Consider the following 19,632-nt stretch of genomic DNA (forward strand, 5'->3'; position numbering starts at 1 on the left):
CGTTAGCATTTGGCATTCCAGGCTGCTGCACATTCCATCAGAAATAGTGCAAGAATCATTCACCTCTGCTTGCAGCTATTGTTACTCTATTAGTCTGTCCCCCCCCACCTCCAAGTTAGCAATTTTCCCACCCACCTAACATTGCCTCAATAGAATTAGCAAATATTTCTCTTTCTATTTAAATTTATCCCACCCTACCCTTGTAGACACAGTTTTTCCTGTTACCAATGTAATTGTTAATAACAGGAAACCACATTGAGAAAAATACTATCCTCATGTGCCTTGCATAATCTCTCAAGGGCTGAACTGATTGACAAGGCTCTCATTATATATTCCTCCCCCCCATTGTGCCTGGGGATAGAATTTCAGAATCTTTCAAATTCAACACTAACTCATGACTTTTCCTCAACATTGCCCTGTACTTTTTAAATAAATCAGCAGATCACCTACTCTTAATGTTCTTGGTGCCAACATGTAAAACAATGACCTCTTTGTGTCCTTAAAAGATGATATCTTCTCTACAACTTTTGTCCCAGACATACCCTGGTCTTATTTGCACAATATATTTTCTGTTTCCCAGACATAGAGTCACCAACAATAGGTACCTCCTGTGGAACAAGCGCATTTGCCTTGGGGGTTGCCACTATGTTGTCTGATGCTCAAGTGTGAGCTCTGGCATTTATTGGGCAGCTGAGAGCTTGATGACCCCCCCCCCCACCGTCCTGCCATTTTAATACCTTTGAAGGCATCCACCCTACTCTATTCTGTTCTATCAGGATATTCTATTCTATTCTATTCTATTCTATCAGGATATTATGATGTGGTTACAAAGGAACTGGATGCAAAAAATAATTTTGATATCATATATTTGGATTTCAGGAAAGCTTTTGACACTGTTGCACATGAAAGACTATTGTACAAATTGGAGCAGAATGGTATTAAGGGTAAGTTGCTACAATGGATAAAAGGATGGTTGAGTGGGAGAAAACAGAGGGTGGTAATTAATGGGTGCTGCTCTTCGTGACTAATGTTATAAGTGGAGTGCCACAGGGTTTGGTGTTGGGTTGACTGTTGTTTTGTACATTTATCAATGATATTGATGAAGGTATATCAGGCTCAGTGTCGAAGTTTGCAGATGATACAAAGATTGGCAGGGTTGTTAATGACAGTAATGGCAGTGTGCTACTGCAACAGGATCTAGATAATTTGGGCAGATGGGCTAAGAAGTGGCAACTCAAGTTTAACCTTGATAAATGCAAAGTACTGCATATGGGTAGAAGTAACCCAGAGAAATGTACTAACTGTGTGGTACTACACTTAAGGTGGTAGAAAATGAAAAAGACCTGGGAGTAATTGTGCAGTCAGATATGAGGTTTTCTGAGCAATGCAGACAGGCTGCCAGGGAAGGTCATGGGGTTTTGTCAATGATATATAGGAATTTTGCTAGCAGGGAAAAGGAGATGATTGTCCCTCTGTATAAGGCAATGGTCAGGCCATGCCTTGAGTACTGCGTACAGGTCTGGAGGCCTCATTTTAGGAAGGATGTAGATTTGCTTGAGAGTGTTCAGAGAAGAGCAACAAGATTGGTAAAGGGAATGAAGGGATCCTCTTACCAAGAGAGGCTTAAGTTCTGCAAATTGCAGTGGCTGGAGACTAGGCACCTGCACGGTGATCTGATTGAGGTGTATAAGGCCTTGAATGGTTGAGCATGCTGAATTCTGATGGGATCCTTCCACTTGTTCAGATTACGAACCCAAGGGGGCATAAATTCAAATTAAGAAAAGACAGATGTAGAATAGATGTGCCGAAATTTGCCTTTAGCCAGCGGGTGGTTAATTGCTGGAATAAACTTTCATCTGTCGTTGTGGAAGTTGATAGGTTAAATAAATTTAAGGAGGAATTGGACAGGCATTTGGAGGGAATGGTGTGATTTTTTTTTTTTTTTTGGCTGATGCTGCATAAACTCATACACTTGCTTTCTTGCATCACATGCCACTGCTACTACTTCTACTCTTCAAGCTCTCACAAAAGTCCATCACAATGCTGAGTTGGTGCCTCATTTCTTCACACTTTTTTTTGCATCGAGCAGATACAAAGACATCCCTCCTTGACTATATCATGTTCTGTTCCAGAAATGTTGGCAAACGTTGCACAAACAGCACATTTCTTCAGGCCAAGATTCATAGAATTATACTCCCTTCAGTTCTGAGCCACCGCACTACCACTGCTTTGAAACCATTGCTTTGCTGGGGCATGATTTCCATTTAAATTCAATATACTTAAATGCAATAATAATACTACTTTAATTCACCAAAAATTTTCAAAGCTGAAATTTTTGATAATTTGGCAGATATTAAAGAAATCTTAAAAGCAGCTGTATACTTTTATTTATTATGCATTTTTCCTGATCAGAAAAATATTTCAAAGGTTAGGGAGGTGATAAAAGTACTGTTCTTTTTTTACTTTCAGCTAATATAGAATTATCATTGAAATGAACAGGACATTGTAATTAATAGGCTTGTGGGAGATATTACATTTAAGTTATATGTACTGTGCAATATCGTTGTGTTTGTAAAGTTACAAGTTTACTATAATAGATAATAAAATTATCTAAGTAATGCTAACCTATATTATTTGAACTATCAGGAACTATCAGGATTTTGTCGATCAATTCGGCCCTGGAAAGATTGTGCAAGGCTCAAGGGGTAGAATTTTTTTCAGCCTGGACTGTATTTGTTAACAGGAGAGATTGCTTCTACAGGGATGGGATACACTTAAATAGAAAGGGTGCAAGAATATTTGCTGATGCTATCGAGGCAGTGTTAGGTGGGTCAGAAAACTGCTAGCTTGGGGGGAGACAAAGACCAATAGATTGACAGTAGCCACTGGCAGAGGTGAAAGAGTTTCTTGCACTGCTTCTATTAGAATGAGCAGAAGCCTGAAAAACAATATGCATGGTATTTCAGAGACTGCTGGGAGCCATTGCCGTACAAGTAAACACATGGGTTGTGTTAGGGTAGCTAAGAATAGAAACAGGTGCAGGTATACTTGCGTGTACACCAATGCTAGGAGTTTAGTAAATAAATTTGATGAATATGAGGTATTGCTCAAAACATCGAAGGCAGATATTGTTGGGATATCAGAGACGTGGTGTCACACAGATATAAGGGATGCAGAACTGCAATTTGGGGAGTACAACGTCTACAGAAAGGATAGACAGGATAGGAAGGGGGGAGGGGTTATGCTATTAGTTAAGAAACACATAAAAACCAAGGAAGTGAAGCCAGTCGACATCGCTGGACAGTGCAGTGTTGAGTCAGTTTGGTGTGACATAAACATTGGGAGATCAAAATTGAGAGTAGGAGTGTGCTATAGGCCTAATGACTCTGATGAGTATAATAAGGAACTGTACAGGGAAATAGAGTGGGCCAGTAAATCAGAGAGTCTTATAATGGGAGATTTTAATTTCCCAGATATTGACTGGAATTTGGGGGCTGGTTACTCACACAGTAGCAGGGCTTTTGTGGATTTATTGGATGATTGTTTTCTACATCAGCATGTTCGGGAGGCAACTAGAGGGAGTAATACTCTTGATTTGATTATCAGCAGTGATTCTTCATGCATTAAGAATCTGCAGATAAATGAACCACTAGGTGGCAGTGATCACAGTGTGCTGAAGTGGGATTTACTCAAAGAGGTAACTACCATTAGGGATAAAGGGAAGGGTTATTGCTTCCGTAAAGGCGACTACGATGGACTGAGACAGTATTTAAATTCTATACAGTGGGACCAACTGATGATGTTACCAACAGCAAATTCAAAATGGGAAGCATTCAAAGAACTTATCTTGGAAGCTACTAGGCTTTACATACCAACTAAGAAATATTGTTCAAGGTTTAGGCCAAAATGGATGTCAGATGAACTAATGAGGCATATGGCAGAGAAGAAAAATGCATGGGATACATACAAATTAACACATGACACAGCAGCCTATGATAGATACAAGTTGATATGCAACCAAGTTACAAAGGAGGTTAGGTAGGCGAAGGCAGATTACGAGAAATCCTTGGCAAGGGATGCAAAGAAAAACAGCAAAGAGTTCTTTACTTATGTAAACTCTAGAAGGAAGGGGATGAATCAGATTGGTCCACTTGATATTGATGGGTCAACTGTTGATGATCCTGCTCAGGTAGCTAACAAACTAAATGAATATTTTGCATCGACATTCACACATGAGGAGTTATTCAGCGAGGGGAATGCCAGAGGTGTATTCAACTCTAGCAGTAAGCTACAGAATCTTGAAATAACTGGGAGTAAAGTGGAGGAGAAACTGCTGAAGATAAACACAAGAAAGGCACCCGGGGTGGATGGGATCTATCCAGTTATATTAAAGGAGGCAGCAAAGGAAGTAAGCAAACCCTTAGCCATAATTATGAGAGCTTCCTTGGACTCAGGGGAGGTACCCATAAACTGGAAATGTGCAAATGTGACCCCAATTCACAAAGGAGGATCAAAGGCTGACACAAGTAATTATAGACCTGTGAGCTTAACTTCTGTTCCAGGAAAATTAATGGAGGCACTGGTTAAAGAAGCACTGCAGGATCATTTATACAAGACTTCAGTTATAGCTCGGACACAGCATGGTTTTGTTAAGGGGAAGTCTTGTCTGACCAATTTGATTGGATACTATGATGCAGTCATAAAAGAACTGGATGCAGGGAATAGCTTTGATATTATATACTTGGATCTTAGAAAGGCTTTTGATACTGTTGCACATGGAAGACTGCTACACAAATTGGAGCAGTGTGACATTGGAGGCAAATTGCTGCTATGGATAAAGGGGCGGTTGAGGGGGAGAAGACAGAGAGTGGTAATCAATGGACACTGCTCATCATGGACTGATGTTATTAGTGGAGTCCCTCAGGGCTCAGTGTTGGGTCCATTATTGTTTTCTGTATTTATAAATGATACTGATGATGGTATATCGGGCTTAATGTCCAAGTTTGCAGATGATACAAAGGTTGGCAGGGTTGTCAAGTACACTACTGACACTATGCTATTGCAACAGGATCTGGAAAGGTTGAGCAGATGGGCTGAGAGGTGGCAAATGAAGTTTAACATTGACAAATGTAAAGTACTACACATGGGAAACAGCAACCCCAGAGCAACGTATCAACTCTGTGGTACTACACTGACAGTGGTAGAGAATGAAAGGGACTTGGGGGTGGTTGTGCAGGCAGATATGAAGTTCTCTGAGCAGTGCAGATGGGCTGCAAGAGTAGCTCATGGAGTATTGTCAATGATATACAGGAATTTTTCCAGCAGGGATAAGGAGGTGATTATTCCATTGTATAAGGCGATGGTCAGGCCACACCTAGAGTACTGTATACAGGTCTGGAGGCCTCATTTCAAGAAGGATGTAGAGCTGCTGGAACAAGTACAGAGAAGGGCAACAAGATTAGTGAATGGAACAAAGGGGTGCTCTTACGAAGAAAGGCTTAAGTTTTGCAAATTACAGTGTCTGGAGACTAGGCACCAGCGAGGTGATCTGATAGAGGTGTATAAAGCCTTGAATGGTTTAAGCATGCTTAATGCTGATGGGATTCTTCCTCTAGCTCAGAAAGATCACCTGAGAGGGCATAAATTCAAATTGAGGAAAGACAGATGTAGGATAGACGTGCGGAAATTTGCCTTTAGCCAGCGGGTGGTTGGTTGGTGGAACAGACTTCCATCCCTTGTGGTGGAGGTTGATAGCCTAAATAAGTTTAAGGCTCAGCTGGACAGGTATTTTGAATGAACAGAGGGGTGAAGTGGAAGTGGGTTTTTTTTTTTTTTTTTTGGCTGATGCTGCATAAGCTTGCTTTCTTGCATCAAATGCCTCTACTAATGCTAATGCTAATGCTAATACCTATTTATCACAATTACAACACTAGAATTCTTCCACAACACACTACAGTATAAGTTATGAGATACGATAATCATGCCAAATCACCGATGAAAAGCTTCTACTATAATAAGTCATAATTTACACTATATTTAAAAATAAACTAACAAACATGACTAAGACTATTAAACTATATATTGAGGACAATTTAATATGTTAATTAAGTCAAAAAGACTGCAAAATTTTCCAAAAAACTTATCATTCCTAGGCACTCAAAATTCTTTGACTTCACAGTTCGCAATCTCGAATCCAAAATGTAGACATAAATTGTTTAAGTGTTTGGTATTGAGGTGGTTCAATCCTTTAATATTGTATCATTTCAATAATAAATTACTTAATTAATTACTTGATAGATACTACACTTAATTATTTAAAATTACTTAATAAATTACTTGATAAATACTACACTTAATTATTTAAAATTACTTGATAGATACTACACTTAATTATTTAAAATTACTTGATAGATACTACACTTAATTATTTAAAATTACTTGATAGATACTACACTGTTATATCTACCAAGTGATATAACAGTGTAGTATCTATTAATTCATTAACGAAGTAATGAACAATCATGTAGACCCTCTCCCCTCTTCCAAATAATAACTGAATTGTTCTTTTGATGGTGCTGCTGCTCCCTTTTCAACATTTGATATTCTAGTCTCAAACAGTTGAACATAACATCTCATTTTCTCAAAAATGTTTTAATGTAAAATTTCAATTAAATCATATTTGAGATAATAAGATTTTATCTTCAACTATTTGAGACTGGAAATGTATCATCCAAATTAAGGAAATTTATGGAAATAAAAATGTGCTTGCAATTATTAGATATAATACCTCCCACAAGCCTATTAATTACAATATCCTATTAATTTCAATGATAATTTTATATTAGTTAAAAGAAAAAAAATAAAATAGAACAGAACTTTTATCGCCTACCTATCCTTTGAAATATTTTTCTGATCATCAAAAATGCATATTAAATAACAGTATACAGCTGCTTTTAAGATTTCTTTAGTATCTGCTAAATTATCAAAAATTTCAGCTTTGAAAATTTAAAAACTTTAAATATCATGTGACTAATAAAACAATAATAAGAAAAAAATAGTATTTGCACTCTTATTGTACAGTTTCACATAAATATTAATATGTTTCTGCTAAACTGCATAAGTATTTTTACCTCTATCCTTATGAAACTTTTCCCACGTTTTCACAGCAAAAAATATTTCAGCTTCAGGAACAGCAGCAGCCTAAACCATAAATATCATATTTCAGGTGGGAATTATTAAAGCAGAAATTTTAACAATTACATATTTGATAAGTAATGCTACTTCTCCCTAATACCACCCCAATGAATAATTTTCCTTTGCACATGTGTTTCCCTTATCTTTATTGTGGATGTTAAAGAATATATTGTTCAGAATATATAATTCAGTTTTTAATGTAGCTTACTATAAAATTAAGCATTTGCAACAGTGATGATGTTAAATTGCAACAGTTTGTTCTTTTGCTGTGGAGTAAACATTTTGTATCAAAAACTGGCCAAGAAAAAAAAAAAAAAAAGCTTTAACTTCTGTGTACGTGTGTAATCCATTTCACCAGGCAAAAAATGGTTCTGCAAAAATACATAGCATTAACACTTTTAAAAATGCTAAAAATGGTTAATTAATTCTACTCGAAAATAACACATTGAAATTTAAAAATTTTAAAAGGATAAATATAGCATAAGCAGTACATACTTATAGCTGAGATTATGATGTTATATTAAAAATAAAGGGAAAAAGATGCAGAGTCTGTATAATAGTTTAATCAATGTTATTAATTTGGCAAGGGGGTGGGAACAATTTTTTTTTTAAATATTGTACATGTGCTTTACACCATGTATCAACCTGTGGCATATGACATTTGTAGCCAAGTGTTTGATAGAAACTTTATTTAAATTGTAGATTCTGTCAAATGGGATGATTTAAATTTTTCCCAGCAAATGGAAAAATTCAAGAAATTTTAGTATTATTGTGCAAAAATAGTATGAAATATAAGAAAACAGTAAGTAGATCAGAAGACTTTATCAAAGCTATAAAAGGTTACATGATATTGAATTAATGAAATGTATATGGTATTGTATAAGCAAAAAAAAAAGCTATGTGACTGCTATGTCTAAAGCTAAGCAGTTATCTTGGAGTAAATTTGTGAAGGGGCAGGGATCACATAATCCTTGGAGTTCTATTTTTAAAATAATTTTCTTAAAATAATCTTTTACTGTTGGAAATGAAACTCTGAATCGTAGTGACTCAGTGAATAGCAAATCTTGGATGATCTCTTTCTTGACGATTTGGCTGATCAGAATGGCCAAGTACAGTAGGATGTTATTGCAGAGAATGTACTATATGATTCTAATAAGACAGAGGATCCTTTTAATTTGGCAGAAATAACAGAACCCAGGCAAAGGATGGCAAATTGCATCCTGATTTAATTGAAATGAAGTGCAACTGGGCTCTGATTTAATTGAAGTGAAAGTATTCAAAAGAGCTTTTAAGACCAGATCTTTTTTTTGTAACTTTTAATACCTGCCTTGCTGAGGGTGCCTTCCCCCATGTGTAGATGACTGCTATATTAAAGTTGATAGTAAAAAGTCCAGGCCATTTACCAAGTGAAACAAGCTCGTACTGTCCTATAGCTCTTTTGGCTGCAGTAAAGACATATGAATGCCATACGTATTAACCCACTAATAATTAGTTGTAATGAGAAAAATATGTCCTCTGTGAACCAGTACAGTTTAAAGAAAAGTATGCGTAAGGAGGATGTCATCTACAGAGGTCGTTCACAGAGTGCAGTAGTTTTCAGGGAGGTATGTTGTTGGTATATTTATAGATTTTAAAGGACCCTTCAATAAGTTGTGGTGGGAAAGTATTCTGGCAAGAGTTAAGTCGACTGGATGTTCAAACAACTCGTATTCTGTATTTAGGTCATGTTTTAGTGATAGAAGAATTATCGTGAAGACTAAGTACACTGAAATAAATTAAAGTGTAACAAGGGGTCACCCACAGTGCCTGGTGGTAGGCCCCTTTGCCTGGAACATGGTGTTTGATGAATTTTTGAATAAAGAATTAAAGAGTGTAAATTGTGTCGCTTATGCTGATAACTTGGTCATCCTGGTATATGGAAATTCACAATCTCAGACTGAATAGAGAGATGTGTATATATATATATATATTTTTTTTTTTTTTTTTTATTTTTTTTTTTTTCACAGTATAATATTATTCTGTCTTGTACTGCATGCAATATCTCTTGTAATGCGAATTCGCCATTATAATTTATTAGTGTAAAGGATTTTAAAACTATTTGACATTAAGTAGGATGCTTCCAATTACAGAATTACAGCCATGTCTAGTTTCCAGAATGTGTTATTAGTCAGGTACACATATTTAAAAATGCAAAGCATAATGAAACAAACAGTTTTAAGTAAGGCATATTTTAAAGGTGGCGGACTGGAGATGTACAAATGTATCCCCAATTCACAAAGGGGGATCTAAGGGTGCCACAAGTAATTACAGACCAGTTAGTTTAACTTCTGTTCTGGGGAAAATAATGGAGTCACTGGTTAAAGATGCATTGCAGGATCATCTAGACAAGGCTACAGTAATAATTCAGACACAGCATGGGTTTGCTAAGGGAGAGTCTGGTAAGGGAAAGATAAGGAACTGGGTGCAAAAAATAATTTTGATATCATATTCTTGGATTTCAGAAAAAAGCTTTTGACACTGTTGCACATGGAAGACTACTGTACAAATTGGAGCAGTATGGTATTAAGGGTAAGTTGCTAAAATGGATAAAAGGGTGGTGAGTGGGAGAATACAGAGAGTAGTAATCAATGGACATCTTCATGGAGTAATGTTATTAGTGGAGTCCCCCAGGGTTCGGTCTTAAGTTCTGCAAATTGCAGCTGCTGGAGACTAGGCACCTGCGAGGTGATCTGATCGAGGTGTATAAGGCCTTGAATTGGTTGAGCACACTGAATTCTGATGGGATTCTTCTGTTTGCTCAGATTACGAACCTGAGGGGGCATAAATTCAAATTGAGGAAAGACAGTTGTAGAGTAGTTGTGAGGAAATTTGCCTTTAGCCAGTAGGTGGTTAATTGCTGGAACAAACTACCATCTGTCGTTATGGAAGTTGTTAGCTTAAATAAATTCAAGGAGGAACTGGACAAACTTTTAGAGAGAATGGATGTGTGAATTTTTTTATTTCTTTTTTTTTTGGCTGATGCTATATAAGCTCATACACTTGCTTTCTTGCATCATATGCCTCCATTACTACTATATGTCAACACTCTAGGTACATTGATAAATTGGGGTAGAATCTATAAGCTAGAGATATCCACCCAAAATACAGTACAAGTGCTGTTAAAAGGAAGATTGAGCATGAATCGATCTCCTTTATAAAAGTTCAGGGATTCTCTCTAAGATATGCTCAAAACATAAAAGTAATTGGTGACCTAGAGGAGACCCTCTTTTTTACTAAAAACAAAGTTTTTAAAGAAAAAAATTTAAGCACTGCATGCCAAGCTCAGAAGAGTCATTAGGGTTGAATGTGGTATAAAAGGTCACTTGATCAATTTAGTGTATGATTGTTTCTGGAGCTCTTGAACTCTGTGTACCTAGCTTCTGGAGCTCAGGTACACAGAGTTCAAAAATCAGTAATACAAAAATATATTGGCAAACGCAAGGTCTTGAGCTGGATATCATCATTCTTCTCTTTCTTGGTGATTCACTTCTATTTTTGATTTCTCTCTCTCTCTCTCTCTCTCTCTCTCTCTCTCAGGGTAACGCAGAAATTTGGCTGGTGCATCATTTTGGCAGGTACACCATGAGCTACTCTTGCAGCCCATCTGCACTGCTAAGAGAACTTCATATCTGCCTGCACAATTACCCCCAGGTCCTTTTCATTCTCTACCACTGTCAGCGTAGTACCAAAGAGTTGGTACACTGCTCTGGGGTTGCTGTTTCCCATATGTAGTACTTTACATTTGTCAATGTTAAACTTCATTTGCCACCTCTCTCAGCCCATGTGCTCAACCTTTCCAGATCCTGTTGCAGCAGCATAGCATCCTTAACAACCCTGCCAACTTTTGTATCGTCTACAAACTTGGACATTAAGCTTGATATACCATCATCAATATCATTAATATATACAGAAAACAAAAATGGACCCAACACTGAACCCTGGGGGACTCCACCAATAACATTAGTCTCCATGAAGAGCAGTGACCATTGATTACCACTCTGTCTTCTCCCCCTCAACCACCCCCTTTATCCATAGCAGCAATTTCTCTCCAATGCCACACTGCTCCGATTTGTGCAGCAGTCTTCCATGTGCAACAGTATCAAAAGCCTTTCTAAGATCCAAGTATATAATATCAAAGTTATTCCCTGCATCCAGGTCTTTTGTGACTGCATCATAGTCCAATTAAATTGGTCAGGAAAGACTTCCCCTTAACAAAACCATGCTGTGTCCGAGCTATAACTGAAGTCTTGTCTAGATGATCCTGCAGTTCTTCTTTAACCAGTGCCTCCATTAACTTTCCTGGAACAGAAGTTAAACTCACAGGTCTGTAATTACTTGTGTCAGCCTTTGATCCTCCTTTGTGAATTGGGGTCATATTTGCACATCTCCAGTCTATGGGTACCTCGCCTGAGACCAAGGAAGCTCTCATAATTATGGCTAAAGGTTTGCTTACTTCCTTTGCTGCCTCCTTTAATATAACTGGATAGATCCCATCCACCCCAGGTGCCTTTCTTGTGTTTATCTTCAACAATTTCTCCTCCACTTTACTCTCAGTTATTACAAGATTATCTAGCTTACTGCCAGAGTTGAATACATCTCTGGCATTCCCCTCACTGAATAACTCCTCATGTGAGAATGTCGATGCAAAATATACATTTAGTTTGTTAGCTACCTGAACAGGATCATCAACAGCTGAACCATCGATATCAAGTGAACAAATCTGATTCATCCCCTTCCTTCTAGAGTTTAGATAAGTAAAGAACTTTTTGCTGTTTTTCTTTGCATCCTTTGCCAAAGATTTCTCATAATCTGCCTTTGTCTAACCTCCTTTGTGACTTGGTTACAGACCAGCTTATATCTATCATAGGCTTCTGTGTCACATGTTAATTTATTTGTATCCCATGCATTTTTTTTCTCTGCCATGTGTCTCATTAGTTCACCTGACATCCATTTAGGTCTAAACCTTGAACAATATTTTTTAGTTCGTATGAAAAGCCTAGTAGCTTCCAAGATTAATTCTTTGAATGCTTCCCATTTTGAATTTGCTTTTGGTAATATCATCAGTTGGTCCCACTGTATAGAATTTAAATACTGTCTCAGACCATTGTAGTCACCTTTACGAAAGCAATAACCCTTTCCTTTACCCCTGATAGTAGTTACCTCTTTGAGTAAATCCCACTTCAGCACACTGTGATCACTGCCATTTAGTGGTTCCTTTATCTGCAGATTCTTAATGCATGAAGAATCACTGCTGATAATCAAATCAAGTATATTATTCCCTCTAGTTGCCTCCCGAACATGTTTATGTAGAAAACAATCATTCAATAAATCCACAAAAGCCTTGCTAGTGTGTGAGTGACCAACTCACAAATTCCAGTCAATATCTGGGAAATTAAAATCCCCCACTATAAGACTCTCTGATTTACTGGCCCACTCTATTTCCCTGTACATTTTCTTATTATACTCATCAGAGTTATTAGGCCTATAGCACACTCCTACTCTCAATTTTGATCTCCCAATGCTTATGTCACGCAAACTGACTCGACACTGCACTGTCCAGCGATGTCGACTGGCTTCACTTCCTTGGATTTTATGTGTTTCTTAACTAATAGCATAACCCCTGCTCCCTTCCTATCCTGTCTATCCTTTCTGTAGACGTACTCCCCAAATTCCAGTTCTGCATTCCTTATATCTGTGTGACACCACATCTCTGATATCCCAACAATATCCGCCTCTGATGCTTTGAGCAATACCTCAAATTCATCAAATTTATTTATCAAACTTCTAGCATTTGTGTACACGCAAGTATACATGCACCTGTTCCTATTCTTAGCTACCCTTACACAACCAATGTGTTTACTTGTACCGCAATGACTCCCAGCAGTCTCTGAAATATCCTACAGTGTATAGACATGATGCATTTGCATCATGTCTATACACTAACTTATATGTATGTGGTATAAAAATAAAACCGACCATTTTTAGAGTCAATGAATCATGCAACCCCAGAATTACTGGAATTATTTTCATTTTCGAGGTGAGGAAACGTTTTTTTTTTCTTAGCATCACAAAATTCATTATACAAAACACAATTTAGACAGAAGAATTAACATTTGTATGAACTGCTAATCCCCATAGGTCAAAGATTACATATGACTTTTAAAGTGCTTGTTTATCTTCAATTTTTACACACATGTAGATATATGAAACATCCTACACAGTGAGGAAATGGTTCAGTGATCCAAGAAATACAATTCTTCTTCTTCTGAAAACACATGAGAGGTTCATGAATAAGACGAGTTCCTTTGCCTTCCTCCCATATATATTTTGCCAACTAAAAATAGAGAAGAAAAATAAATATTCAAAACTAAATGATTACAGTAGTTTGCAAAACTAATTAAGATAATAGATAACAAAAAATATATATAACACCAAACTAAATTTACTAACAATTTAGTAGCACAAACCAAGACCATGAGACACAAGTACATTGTATTGGCAAATTACATATATTCTATAATCAATTGGCTTGTTTTGTAGGCTGAAAAGTCAAGTTTCAGTGAGAGAAACTGTGATCCTCAAACCAAAACTATCACAGTATCTATAAAAAAAAAGTTCTTACCAATAAGACATGACTCAAACTCAGACCTTTTCTACAGTGTGGAAGAACAATGATCATTTCCACTGCACTATTGACAATAGGGGAGATAACAACAGATAGTATATACTGGAAAAATGGCACTACAAGGATATTCTTTTGTGATATTAAATTAAAATTAAATACTTTACATCATGTATATATGTAAATTTGTATAACTTACTGACACTAAATGTAATTGTAAATAAAATAAATTCCCTGCAACAGTTATAGTCAATACCCTATACTAGATTGCTATCATGATGACATTTCCAAGCCCATTGTGAGGTACCATTCTCAAGTCTAAGGGAATAAAAAAGTTCCATTTTAAATGAAAAAGATAAAATAAATAAGGATTATAAGAGATCAACATAGTACAAAAAGAATAATGAGAGATATACTACCTGCGGTAGGAGAAATTAGTTGTAAAAAGGAAAACTGAGAAATTCTGGATAAATCTTTTAAGTAGAGATGGGGCAGAAACTAATAACAAATGGATAAATTATGCTATGGATCAAAGTAAGTAATTTATACTGTTAAGTAGTAAATAAATAATTTATACTGTTAAGCATAGTTTGTACAGCTGTCAAATAAGCTTTACAACACACACACACACACACACACACACACACACACACACACACACACACACACACACACACACACACACACACACACACACACACACAGATTTCTCAAAGGGGATGTCTTTATGTGCCTTCCTTGTAAATAGCATGAGGAAATTAAATGCAAATTCAGCAATTTTATAGGCCTTTTTTTTTTTTTTTTTTTTTTGTTAGTTGTTGGCGCATCGGCTTCTGTGGCCATAATGCACCTCCCAAAGTTTTTGCACTACTTTGATTCAAGCCCAAGGCGGGATTCTAACCCATGACCTTTGGGTTGCCAGGCAGGTACTTTACCCACCCGGCTAGCCCGGTCGGTTTTACGGGCCTATATGAGCGCTTAAACAACAGATACCCACAAAGGAATAAATGAGAGGGACTGATAAGCACTCAGCTGCACAGCTCAACTCAGGAGCCCAAGCTAAAGCATCATACAACATCCTCTGGATATTATACTTGTCTGATCTCTGCAGAGGTCTCTAGTCCCACAGGAAGTATCAATATTTGATGACTCTACTGTCAGGAAAAGGGAAATATATTGCGCAAAAAGGACAGGGGCATGTCTGCTAAAGTTAATGATGTTGTAGAGTAGTTATCTTTAATGGCACTATATTTGATATTGTTGTATACGTTAGTACTAATGATATTAAAAATAGGTGAGCTAAGAATTTCTTTAACAGGTACAGGGAAACAAGGCAACAAAGACCATGTGTATATATTGCATTCTTTCCCAAATAGAAGTAGGATCTTCGAAGATGATAATGCATATTACCTCCAGGCCTGCACTGTGAACAAGTCAATGAGTAAAGAATCACAGTCCATTAGTCCTCCCAAGAAAAAGAAGAAATTGCAGTATAAGCAAGTCTACTTAAAGAAGTGGGAAGAAACTTTTGCATAAGTGGCTCCAGCTTCTGAGGAGGATCGTGCCTTCTGAAAATTGTGCAATAAGAATTTTTCTATCAGTCATGGTGGTCAATTTGATGTTAAGCAGCATGCACAATACAAAGGGCATCAGAAAAAGAAAAAGGAAATGTGGGTGTAAACAAGTTATCAAGCTATTTTGTTAGTTTTAAAAAATCAAAATACCACAGTGTGACAGCATGTGAACTAGGGTTAATATACCACAATGTGAAACATAATTATAGTTATAATAGTTTGGACTGTGGTAACAAACTGGCATCATCCTTATTCCATGATTCTGATATTGCAACGAAATTGTGTTGCAGAAGAACAAAATCAGAACTCTTAGTTTAAAATGTTCTAGCTCCTAAAAGTGTAGAAGACTTTGTGGACATTCTTAATGATCCAACTAAATGCAGTCAGTTCTTTTGTGTTGCTACAGATGCTTCAAACAAGGGCAACAGAAAGCTTTTTCCCATATGCATTAGATATTTTGATCCTACTAAAGGTATAGAAAATAAATTGTTAGGTGTTGTTGAAAGGGCTGATGAAACAGCTATTTCTATATCTGAAATGTTGTTACAAAAGCTTGAGGCCTTTCACCTTAACCCAAAATATATTTCTGCGTACAGTGCTGATAATGCAAATGTAAATTTTGGAAAATATCACTCTGTTATTCAGTTGTTAAGGGCAAGTAATGCCAATATTGTTAAAGCTAATTGTGCTAACCATATATTTTTGGCATTATTTCATAATACCATGAAATATGCTTGTGACAGTTTTGAAGTAGATATAGAAAACATTGTACTGAAAACTTACAATTTGTTTTCTGTATCAGCTAAAAGAAGAAAAAACTTAAAATCGTTTTTGAATTTGTGGAGCTGGACTGGTCTGAATTGGTATGCCATGTACCAATGAGATAGTTGTCCTTAACACCGGCTGTCAAAAAATTACTTCAAAACTGGCCTGCTATCAAGAGCTATATCCAAAGTATTAATGATTGTCCCAAATTTTTCTCCAAATTATTTCAAAGTGAGGCTACAGATTCAGAAATAAAATTGCAAGTGGTTTTTAACTTTTTTGTCAATGTTGGATAATTGCTAGATGTTACTACTAAAATTATTGAGAAAAGTGACTTCAGTTTTATGGATTCATACAAATCAGTGACAATGATCAGAAATAAAATAAATCAAAGAATCCAGGACCAATACTTCGGAAATTCCGCAAAGCAATTTTTGAAAAAGTTACCCCAATGCAAACAGAAAAAGATTGTTGAGGAATGTTGCGATTTTTTCCAAATCTATGGCAATACCTAGAAAAAAAACTATGACTTCAGTGAGAAAAATAAGTGTTCTAAGTCAATAAACTTTTCTATGGAAACAGAAGAAATTAAGTATCAAGATTTTGAAACGGCAATTGATATTTTTCAACTCCAAGATGTGTAAATCTGGACGAGTTGTATGAAGAGTTTTGTGAGAATAGGTTGAAGTTGCTGAAAAGTGTTAAGTGCACAGGAAGTAATGTGCACAAGTGGCTTGGTTTTGTTTCCAAAGTTCCTAAAGAAAATGTACCCAATATCAGTAGAATAGTAGGATATTTGTTATAAGGTTTTTTTCCAAAGTTCCTAAAGAAAATGTACCCAATATCAGTAGAATATTTGTTATAAGTATTCCTGGCTCAAATGCTGTAGAAGAAAGGGTGTTTTCGTTAATGAAATTGACGTGGACAGATGTCAGAAACAGAAGTCACTGAGAATTAATTGAGGCAGAGTTGCAGATTGAAATGAATTTCTCTTTTACATTTAAAGAGTTCCTTCAGTATGTAAAACAGGATAAACAATTGTTAAAAAGGGCAAAATGTCAAAATAAGTACAATCAAAATATCAGACAATTTGAATTTTCTTGTATTTTTTAAAACTAATTTTATCAACAAAAATCTTCCTTTTTTTGTTTAAAAAACCTGACAACCCTAGAGGTATTGTCACCGTCTTCCTACACACCAGGTATAAAAGACCTGGGTTCAAATCCCTTCAATGAAGAAAGGAACTTTAATGGGCTTTTTTTTACACTTCGTGGCTGAGTTAGTCGGTCTCAGGCGTAGATAGCAAGGTTCCCCCCTATAAACTGGGGGGGGGGTTGTCCAACAAAACAGGCAAATTGACCAGGGAACACATGCACTTTACAGACACAAATGCATGTATATGTAAAAAATTAACAGTGACCCTAATATAATAATTTGGTTTTTTATTAAATATTATTATAATAAAAATTTTGAATTTTGTTGCCCAATGCCCTGCTTACTGTGTTCTGCTGGCCCTGGGCAGATTATGAAAAATCTTTGGCAAAGGACGCAAAGAAAAACAGGAAAGACTTCTTCACTTATGTAAATTCTAGAAGGAAGGGGATTAATCAGATTGGTCTACTTGATATCAATGGTTTGACTGTTGAAGATTCTGCTCAGGTAGCTGAAAAATTGAATGAATATTTTGCATCTACATTCACACATGAGGAATTCTGTAGGGAAGTAGAGACAAGAAGCTTATCAAACTCTAACAGGGAGCCAAATGATTTTGTAATAACTGAGAGCAAAGTGGAGACAAATTGTTGAAGTTAAATATAAGAAAGGCACCCGGGGTGGATGGGATCTATCCAGTTATATTAAAGGAGGCAGCAAAGGAAGTAAGCAAACTATTAACCATAATTATGAGGGCAACATTGGACTCAGGGGGGGAGTCCCCATGGACTGGAGATGTACAAATGTATCCCCAATTCAAAGGATGACACAAGCAATGACAGGGGGATCAAAGGTTGGCACGAGTAATTAGAGACATGTTAGTTTAGCTTCTATTCTAGGGAATATAATGAAATCACTGTTAACGAAACACTCAGGATCATCTAGACAAGACTGCCATTATAGTTCAGACACAGCATGGGTTTGTCGAGGAGAAGTCTTGTCTGACCAATTTGATTGGATACTATGATGTGGTCAAAAAGAAACTGGATGCAAAAAATAATTTTGATATCATATACTTGGATTTTAGGAAAGCTTTTGATACTGTTGCACATGGAAGACAACTGAACAAATTGGAGAAGCATGGCATTAATAGCAAGTTGCTGCTATGGATAAAGGGATGGTTAAGTGCGAGAAGACAGAGTTTTCAACACTGAACCCTTGGGGACTCCACTAATGTTATTAGTACAGTCCCCAAGGGTTCAGTGTTGGGCCCATTGTTGTTTTCCATATTTATCAGTGATAGTGATGAAGGTAGGCAGGGTTTTTAATGACTGTACACTACTGCAAGAGGATCTAGAAAAGTTTACCCTATAGGCTGAGAGGTGGCAACTGAAATTTAACATTGACAAATGCAAAGTACAGAGTAGTGGAGAATGAAAAAGACCTGGGGGTATTTTTTTCACAGTCAGATATGAAGTTTTCTGAGCAGTTTTCTGAAGTTTTCTCGTGGGGTCTTGTCAATGATATACAAGAATTTTGCTAGCAGGGATAAGGAGATGATTATCCCCTTAAGGCAATGGTCAGGCCACACCTTGAGTACTGCATACATGTCTGGAGGCCTCATTTTAGGAAGGATGTAGTTGCTGAAATGAGTACAGAGAAGGGCAACAAGGTTGGTGAGGGGAGCAAAGGGGTGCTCTTACCAATAAAGGCTTCAAGTGAAAATTGTAGCGTCTGGACACCTCTGAGGTGATCTGACTGAGATGTATAAGGCCTTGAATGGTTTGAGAAAGCTCAATGCTCATGGAATTCTTCCTCTTGCTCAGATTATACTTGAGGGGGCATAAATTCAAATTGAGGAAAGAGAGATGTAGAGTAAATGTGCGGAAATTTGCCTTTAGCCAGCAGGTGGTTGATTGCTCGAACAAATTTCCATTTGTCACTGTGGAAATCGGCAACTTAAATAAATTCAAGGCAAAACTAGAAAAACTATTGAAGTGAATGGTGAAAGGTTGAAATGGGAAGGGTTGGTTGTTTTTTTTTTTTTTTTTTTTTCTTTTGGCTTCTGCTGGCTTCTTCCTTTCTTGCATCATATGCCTCTACTTAATGCTAATGCTAGTGACATCTATCCTAGGTTTCTATATCACCTGATAATTTATATGCAAAAAAAATACATCCCATGTATTTTTCTTCTCTGCCACAAGTGTTATTAGTTCATCAGCGCATTATAGCCAGTGTGGCTTATGCACCATTAAACACCCATAACACACACATTAGTTCATATGA

The 19,632-nt window shown here is 36.7% G+C and overlaps 1 protein-coding gene across 2 annotated transcripts in view; it reads right to left on the reverse strand.

Annotated features, from left to right (window-relative positions):
• Positions 1 to 19,632, reverse strand: part of LOC150076548 (beta-1,3-glucosyltransferase) — a 377,468-nt gene that overhangs the window by 104,597 nt on the left and 253,239 nt on the right. Inside the window, exons 8-9 of one of the 2 annotated variants that reach the window (XM_090387063.1) lie at positions 13,451 to 13,567; positions 7,131 to 7,200 (exon numbers count right to left, since the gene is read on the reverse strand). In XM_090387063.1, the coding sequence (XP_090243189.1) occupies positions 7,131 to 7,200; positions 13,451 to 13,567 (187 nt within the window). Of the gene's footprint in view, positions 1 to 7,130; positions 7,201 to 13,426; positions 13,568 to 19,632 lie in introns of both variants that reach the window. The other variant, XM_090387062.1, reaches the window with a different exon arrangement.

The sequence above is a fragment of the Mastigoproctus giganteus genome, chromosome 13, assembly GCF_048544385.1.
Source record: "Mastigoproctus giganteus isolate SK-2022 chromosome 13, ASM4854438v1, whole genome shotgun sequence".
Classification (NCBI taxonomy): Eukaryota; Metazoa; Arthropoda; class Arachnida; order Uropygi; family Thelyphonidae; genus Mastigoproctus; species Mastigoproctus giganteus.